Below are 9393 nucleotides of genomic sequence, written 5' to 3'. Positions count from 1 at the left end.
GTTTTTTTTTTTTTTCTTAATTTGAAAATTTTGGTATGTACATGCTTGGCAGTATAAGTCACAATATAAATGCGTTAATTTAGATAATGTTTAGTTATGGTACTGAAAACTGAAAAGTACATAATTTATATGCTAAGTATGTCTGGTAGAATGCGTTAAGCGTTTCCAACATGTTCTCTCTCCATGTACAATGTCACTAGCTACCACAGTAGAGAATTAAGTATAGAGAACTGTGAATGATGGCATTCTATACATATTGTAACACTTATCAAGTGAATTAGTTTTTAGTTGTCTGAAATTATCATCTTTAGAAATCAGCAAACTATAAATAAATTGGCAAATTATATGAAATTTTGTTGGTATGTTTCTTTCCAAAAGCTTCTTTAATTTAGTCTTAGTTTAATTGATTTAAAAAACAGTATTAAAAATTGTTCATTATCAAATACATGCTGTTTTATTTAATCCTTTATCCCGTTGTAAGTTATCAGAGATTGTGGATTTACAAGAATTATATGCGTGTGAAGAAAAAGTTTATAATGTGAACGCAGGTTAACAACCCCAAGTCCTTGCTTTTTTTAAAAGCAGCAGTCATTTTCCTTCTTGAGAATTTTTATAGACTTTTTTAAGAATTTATTGGTTCTATTATTCAAAGTCGAACTAAAATATACTTTGACTTTAATTTCTCGGGTACTGTTTCTCTCAAGTCAAATCTGATTCAATTTCATATAATTGTTCTCCGCCAGTATTACAAAACTTTGATGCATCCAGTAATTGTTTGGGAGCTGAATATTTCATGTCACGCTTATCTTTTTTTAATTCAAGTAAATCGACCCTACTATTTCAAAAAAAATTCAAGTAAATCGTGTGTAGATGAGAACTGACTACAAATGTATTTAATGAAAATTTATTACGAATTATTTTTTTATTAAAGCACCAAATTCTCTCTCCAAAGTAGTTGTCAAGGTCTTAAGGTCTTTATCATGGATAAGTGGAATATCGCTAACTCCAATAAATAAAGTCGCAAAATGGGCCCTATCGTTTTTCAATGTTAAGTGAATTTGATAGATGTGGTCTAGTGTTCACATGGATTCAAATCTGCACCCTTCTATTCTTTAATCTGAACCGTTCAAAATCGATCAAATGACTTCAATTACTTTTTTCTTTTATATATATCAATATAATCTATTAAAATGAATCATATGTAATTGGAGCCGTTTAATCGATTTTGAACGGTTTGGATTAAAGAATAGGAGGGTGCTCCTTTTCTTGAGAAAAGAAGCAGATTTGAATCCGCGTTCACAACTTCACATAGCGTTTGGAATTGTTAGTCGTACGTAATATCAAAATGTGATAAAAAAAAATTGCTTAAATCTTAAATTTTTTATTGTTCTCTTGCTATAATCCAAAAAAAAATCGAAAGGGACTGCCATTTTACGGCCGTTGAGTTTGGCACAAGGCCCTTTAGTCTTACACAGGCTATAATATTTTTTATGGCCCATATAAAATATTAGGCTCTTTGAGAGAATACGGTGTTCTCTACAATTGATCGGGTGACACAATTAAAGTTGTCAATAAATATCTCCGATCCAATAAATATACAATACTGCGAGCAAAGATATCGTGTGCTATGCTCACGAAGTTCTCTTTGATTGAATTATCGGTACAATACCGCGAGCAAAATTAGCGTGTACTTCGTACCAAGAGAATTTAGTGATGATAACTCATAAAATATAATGGATTGGTTTGAAATACCGAATTTAAACCGTTGAAATCGATCAGTCTCACAAGTGGTATGTGTACATGCAAAATTTTAAAATTATTTAATATAAAACCAAATAGTAAAAAATAATGAGAAATAAATATATTAAAATAAATTGTAGAAGTTCATTTTTTTTACTTTTTAAAATTATACTAAATAAATTTGAAATGTTTAAAATTTTGCATGTATACGCATTACTGGTAAAGTAAATCAGTTTCAATGGATTGAATTCGTCGTTTGAAGCCAGTCCGAAAGGATAGATTTAGGAGTTACTTGGCGAGCATATCACATGCTAGCTTTCTCCATATTAAAATCATTGTTTTTTAGAAAATTCTCAACCATCTAAGAAAAAAAGTGATTTTGTACCTATCTAAAAAAATAATAATTTTTTTTCAAAAAATTTAAAATTTAGTTGTCAAACACATTTTAATATGGATATCATGTTAAATGATTCGGATCGATTGTTACTTTGAAAATAAAGATAAAGATGTGAGGTACAAGTGAGACATAAAAAATAGAGAAAATTTCCGGTGTATCCATCTAAACTTTTGAAATAGCCAATTTACCCATGAAATCATCATATAATAGCCAATTAGTCCCCATCAAAATTTATTTTTCTTTCTTCCATCCCTTTTATTTATTTTACTTTTTATTTAATTATTTTAAAATTTATATTGACCATTATACCCCTTAACAGAGATGTCCACTACAGAAGTTCTTTGGCAAATAAAGAGTATATATATGTATCTCTAGCTCTCTACCTTACACATGATTCATTCCTAAAAACATCTTTTCTCGCATGGCTCTCAATATTTCTGTTTTGCATCGTTGTATCCTCGTTCTTGGATGTTTGCTTTATTCTCATTCTTCACAAGCACTTGAGGAAAGAAGCACAGACAATACATGGCACGTCGTTGATGTCAGATCACTCTTTCCTAGCTCTGTTTGCTCTTCTTCAATAGGTACCATTACAGTCTTGCGTAATCTCTCCATTGACGTGAACTTGATTTTCTTCTTCTTGTTGTTATTAGCTTAAATAAATAGTAGCCAATGCACAGTTCAGTTAGTCGCTTAATTTCAATCAAGTTTTTACTTCATTTTGTTAACCTCATTCAGAGCTATTAAATTCCAAATTGCACAAAAGGGACTACATTATATATATGTTTATCGTTGAATATTAAAATTGTAGCTAGTCTAAATAAAAAGCCAAGCATCAATGGGAAGCGCACTAATAAAGGAAAAGCAAACCGTGTCTCATGCATGGTTCTGGTTCCATGTAAATGTCAAACTATGTGTCTTGCACAAGCAATATAAAATTATTTGGATCAAGTCTGGAATAAGGTTGGGCCCTCATTCTGATGTGACCTTTCCTTACTAACCTAATTAAAAAAACAATCTCAATTTTATACCATAGAAGGAAATGTCAGTATCGGGATCAGTCCCGGCCGATACCGATCCGGGATCGGTGTATCGGTCGGTATCGGTTGATTTGGCTCAAAAAATCAGACTTTTTGGCCAAAGCTTTTTTCACACAAAAAATAGGAAAAAATTGATAAAAAAATAATTTGTCAATAATTTATGTTTAGATAAATGATTACAATCAAATAATCCACTAATACAATATAATACAAGCAATAAAGCTATAAACACACTCTTTCACTGCCCCGTGGTTGTTCTCTGTGCTGATTAATCATGGGTTCTCCTCTATTTAATCACAGGTTCTCCTCTATTTAATCACGGGGACACAATGGATGTGCGTAGTTCATTATGTTTTAGCTGAATAATGACCAGTATCGGACCAGAATAGCATAAATTGGACGAAAAATGTAGAATCTGCAGTATCAGACCAGTATCGGATCGGTAATGGCCGATACCGATACGTATCGGCCAATACGGATCGGTATCGGCCGATATTTCCTTCTATGTTTCATACATAAAAGTAAATTTCCAAAGAAAAAAAAAATTCCAACTCCATGATCTATATAGAGATTTTCACTTTAAAAGTGCATTTTTAGTTTTTACTGTCTAATAAAAGATAAAATATTGATTCATTTTTTTCTCTATGCTTCACCAGAAAAAGACTCCAATAGGCTGACAATCACCCACCGGCATGGTCCATGCTCGCCCCGACCTACAAATTACAAACCAACTGATGTTGAAATCCTGAAACATGATCAAGACCGCGTAAATACGATTCACCGCCTTGTCACCTCAGCAAGAAAAAACACAATTGGGGAATCACTCTCTGTTTCATTGCCTGCAAAATCTGGTATTCCCTATGGGACTGGAAATTATAGAAATTTTGTCGTTCAAATTGGTATCGGTACTCCGAGGAAGGATTTCATTGTAGAAATTGACACCGGTTCTGATCTCTCTTGGATCCAATGTAAACCATGCAAAACTTGTTACAACCAAACAGACCCACTTTTTGACCCAAACCTCTCAACCACTTTCTCAAGTGTTCCGTGTTCATCCACGGATTGTACTAAGCTTGACATAAGGTCCTGCTCTAAAGGGAAGTGCCAGTATGTGATCGTTTATGAGGACATGTCACGAACTCATGGTTTGTTTGTTCGGGACACTCTAACACTAGGTAGGACTGACACATTGCCAAACTTCATGTTTGGATGTGGAATCAGTAATGCGGGGACTTTTGGCAAGATAGACGGGTTGATTGGGTTAGGCCGAAATCGAGTCTCACTAATTTCACAAGCGTCTTCTAAGTACGGTGCTATGTTTTCGTATTGCTTTCCTTCAAGATCTAGTTACACCGGATATCTCTCAATCGGAAAAAACACAGTGTCTAACGTTAATTTCACATCTATGGTACAAAAACCAGACACCCCATTGGATTACTATGTAAATCTAACTGCCTTAAAGGTCGGTGGCCAGCTGCTCAAAATATCAGCAACTGTATTTGCTGCTGGTACCGTTTTAGATTCTGGAACAGATATAACCAGACTGCCACCTACAGCCTATATCAAACTTCGAGATCGGTTCCGACAGCTAATGAAAAGGTACCCGTCAGCGCCGCATCTCCCACCACTTGATACGTGCTACGATTTCACCAAACATCAGAGAGTACAAGTACCAACCATTTCTTTTGTCTTCTCCGATGGCACTACCCTTGATGTAAATTCCACCGGCTTATTCTATGTGTCAAAGTTGTCTCAGGTTTGTCTGGCATTTGCTGGCAATAGCCATGATTCTTACTTAGGAATCATAGGCAATATACAGCAGAAGACACTCCAGGTCATATATGATATTGCCAATAAGAAAATTGGCTTCGGTTCGGGAGGCTGCAAGTAAGATTAATGTAATGTATTATTGTTAGAACAAAAGAAAGAAATTATAACATGAATATACTATTGATTTTCAAAAACTAATTTATCGGTTCGAGTTTTTTTTTTTTTTTTTCAAGATATAATTGCTACAAGATATATTACTTTGTTACATTACATACATCTAATATTCAACAATTTAGACGTAATAATATTATGAGCCTAGGCCTTGTGATTATCTGGTCTCCCTTTGTAGCGGATAAGAATATGATATAGGTCACCAATGCTGTCCTTTTAAGATCTCTACAATTATACTGTCATCTTCCCAATAAAATTAATGACAAAAATTACGTAAACTACTTTATTGGCAAATTACAATAGCTCCACTGCAATTCCTTACTTGCATAAGTCTCTTTTCTTTTAAATGCGTAAAAAATTATATATAGCTTGATAGTGCTGATTCTTCAATTTAACAATGAGTGTATCAATGACACAAGATAAGAACAGCTCCATGTAAGATAGTAAGTTCAATTTTTCATTTATGCATCAATAAATTAATTGAGAATATAAAAAAGGCCATTAAGTATAGATCATTATTCCTTAGCTCGCAGTGAAAGGTGAATTCTGAAGAAGTTTACTTCTTCTTTTTTTACAACATCGGCTTCATTTCCAGGTGGAATTGGTTCCACTGGAAATACTTCAATCAATTTTCTATGCTGTACTTATAATTTGTATCCACTATAATTATTTATTTTTGTCTTTTTTTTATCTATAAATTGAACTTTACAAAAATCGTGTTGATTCAGTCAGTTTTATTTACCCATAAAAGGTTACAAATATAGCATGCCAGCAAATTGTAAGCTACATGATCTATGAAAAAGGAAATTGAATTATCCACAGTTACTAGTTCTAGAAGTTCAAATTAAAATTTTATACCTATTAAAATGGAAAAAATTAGGCAGTTAGAAGAAAATAAACGCACTTACCACCATGATACAAAGTCTTAATTTTGTCTTCGAAATACATATCCAGAGGGGGCCTGAGTATAATATGTGCACCACAGTATCGAAACAAATTAAATCATTGATGGACGCATAAACATTACATTTTGGAAGAATAATATTCAACAACTCCATAATAAAACTAAACAACAAGTACAAATAAATTAAAAGGAAAAGAAATTATAGCAGTACGGAAAAAATCGAACCACTAACACAAATAAATTAAAGGAAAGCACTCTAAAGATCAAAATGGTATTTGAACAATATGTGGGGAACATTTTTGTAGATGTCATTGCGGAATCTCATTTGCACGATTTTCAAAGTAGCTTAATAAATAATAAATTTTTTTAAAAAAATGTAAAATTTGGCCTCCAAGCACATTTCAATATAGAGATCACATCTAACGGTTTAGATCGACTTTTTGGATTTCGAAATTTGGTTCAGTAGCACTTCGGCCGAAGTGCTACCAAAAGCATATTAGTCACACTCTACATATATATATATATATATATATTACTTTTCAACAAAGATTGAAATATCATATTATTAATTAAGCTATTTTTGACACAGCTGCTTCATATTATCATATATTTGTGCCACGATCTGATTCATCTCACCAGCAAGGTTGTGCAAAGCCGGGAGCTTTTTTCGCTTGCTCCACATCCATTTAGCAAGGTTGTGAAAAGCCGGGAGCTCTTTTGAAAGGGTTCCCGGTCTCGGAAACCTTCAAGAAAGAGGAATTGTCTATAACATCTTCTATGTCATAAGCAACATCTCTGACCTCTTCCACCCAGTGCTTCTCCCTCACATTTACAATCTGCTTCATGTCGGCATCCTTAAGGAAAGCTTGACAGCAACATTCAACAATTTATTGCCGATTTATTCACGTGGGCGAGTTATGTACATAAAACCAGCAAAATCGAAGCTGAATCGAAAGAATCAGTCGATTTATTTAGCAAAGTTGACCGATTTTGGCGATGTTATGGTAAGAGCTATCTCAATTTTTAGATATCAAAGAAATGGAGTCACATATCGGGAAAGAGATAAAAGAGGAACACTTAAAAGAGTAAAGCAGCTTCTAACAGTGAAATCCAATAATTTATGGTTGCTAAAAATTGAACACTTAAAACAGGATCATTGGCCCACTTGGACTTGAGGAAAGTAGTCTATTAATTTAATTTTTTAAACCTTTAAAATCAAATACACTGTGGTCAGTGGATTGTCGATGAAAAAAAAAATATTTTAAAAGCAAGTGACCAATTTTTATATATTACAAAAAGAAAATATTTATTATTTTTCTATCAAGTAAAAGTTCCTTTCCTATTGCAGAATAAAATAGATGTGTCCGTGTTTATTTCTATCATCTATATATGTAACATTTATTTTTTTGGGTATAGAAATAGAAATTACAATTTAATTGTATCAAAGTTTCAATTTGTTTTAAATTAAGGGGAGTGCTATACTGAGAGCAGCATTTGAGATAATGAGAACTGAGATAAATTTTTCTCTGTAAATGTCTATTTTGTCCTTGCATTTTTTCTCTCACCTCAATTAATAGAAGAACTAATAAAAAGAAAGAAAATATGAAGAAAGAAAACTTACATTTTGTCTGTCAATGTTTATTACCTTTTGAAAGGACAAAGGATTCTTGGGATTTAGAATATTTCCCTCCGTGTTTCTCTCTCCTTCAATTTTTTTTTTAATTCAAACGTTGTTCACATGTACCCAAAAACTCTTCAATTTTGCAAAAAAATAATAATAAATAAAATGTTACTGTTTTTGCATTCTTATTGCTTTTAGTTCTTCTTTAATTTGTTTCTTTGAATGAATTTTGATGCTAATAAAGAATTTATAGAAATGATAATAATACCAGATATAATATGAGATCTATGGAAATGATGCATTCAAGGATTTTCACTGATTTCCAAATTTATTTATTGAGCTTCTGTTGTACATAATATTGTACATGATTTTAATTATTTATACTCAATATTTTTATAGTAATGACAGAGTAGTTAATAACATACTTGAACATAAAAAGACAGTTGAGTACTTGATCAAAGTCGTCTCCTGTCAACATCTGGAAACCACCTTCGCACTAATTTTTCCTACAACATGGAAAAGAGAATTGATCCGTCACATTAACTTCAATTGCGAGGCATGATTGAAATACGAAATTAATGGAATATTTCAGCCTTCCTCTTAATTCATATATAACTTCAATTTTCTAGGCCGTTAGGCCGTTATTTATCTCTAGATCTGTAAATTGCCCATTCGTGGACTGGGCTTCACGCCTGGTTAGTTGTTTGTTTGGGCCAAGATTGAACTGTTGATATTTATTGGTTCATCCATTTGATTTTATTAATGTTAGCTAATATATAAAGTTGTGTGTTTTCATAAATATATCTACTCTTTTATTAAATAATATTTGTCCATGAAAACAAAAAATTAATTTGTATATTTATCCATCAAAAGAAAATGTTTCTTTATTATTAATGTTTATATTTCTCAGTTTACTAAATCTAAATATTGATTAAGAAAGAAAATTATTATCGGCTCTTTTCAAATGGGGGTGATCCATATTTTCCAAATCTCATTTAATTTCAAATTCACAGCGAAGCATGCATACATTACCAAAAAAAAAAAAATTAAATAAATAAAGATCCAAGTATAACTACTTATGGTTTTGAACTATACTAATTAATTAAAAATTAGAACAACTCAAATAGATATACCTTACAAATTGGTGATGAAAATTGGGGGTGAGGGTGACCATGACTATTTTGAATCGTAATACATATTCAAAAGGCAAAAAATAAATAGAAGAATAACTGAAAGACAATCGAAATAACCACCTAATATATTCAATATTAGATTCTTTTGGATCGTTTCTATGAGACAAAATATGTTAGAATGAAATCTGATTCAATTTGAAATGTCAAAAATAGCATATATACATTTAAAAAGTTTAAAAATGTTTTCCTGCAAGAGATATTTTCAATAAATTAAACCTACTTGCAGGGACTTCTAAGAAATTTGTGGCGAGTACGTGTGACGAGTACGTATCTAAATAAATTTAGACTTTTATACGTAAACAAACATAAAAAATGCATAAAATCTAAAGTAAAAATATATTTAATCAGAAGGCTGATGTTCAATCTAAAATTTTAATCACAGTCGTTGATGAATCAAGACATCTATGTGTTCAATATAAGAATAGATAATCTAGGTGATTTCCTGAAAAGTCCCTTTGTTCGTTTTAAATTGTATACAAAAAATAAAAAAAGATGTAGCATACATGCATGTTACATTTCCTAGGTAATTTGGTTAACATCCATATTACTAAGTTTAT

The 9393-nt window shown here is 31.8% G+C and overlaps 1 protein-coding gene across 1 annotated transcript; it reads left to right on the top strand.

Annotated features, from left to right (window-relative positions):
• Positions 1 to 2539: 2539 nt before the first annotated feature.
• LOC144554317 (aspartyl protease family protein At5g10770-like) lies at positions 2540 to 5215 on the top strand. Its single transcript, XM_078302646.1, has 2 exons — positions 2540 to 2721; positions 3834 to 5215. Exons 1-2 carry the CDS (start codon positions 2559 to 2561, stop codon positions 5066 to 5068), a joined length of 1398 nt encoding a protein of 465 aa, XP_078158772.1. The 5' UTR covers positions 2540 to 2558; the 3' UTR covers positions 5069 to 5215.
• Positions 5216 to 9393: the final 4178 nt, after the last annotated feature.

Source organism: Carex rostrata, chromosome 5 (genome assembly GCF_964058835.1).
Source record: "Carex rostrata chromosome 5, lpCarRost1.2, whole genome shotgun sequence".
Taxonomy (NCBI): Eukaryota; Viridiplantae; Streptophyta; class Magnoliopsida; order Poales; family Cyperaceae; genus Carex; species Carex rostrata.
The sequence above is the reverse complement of the archived record's forward strand: the minus strand, read 5'-3'. Positions and strand labels throughout refer to the sequence as shown.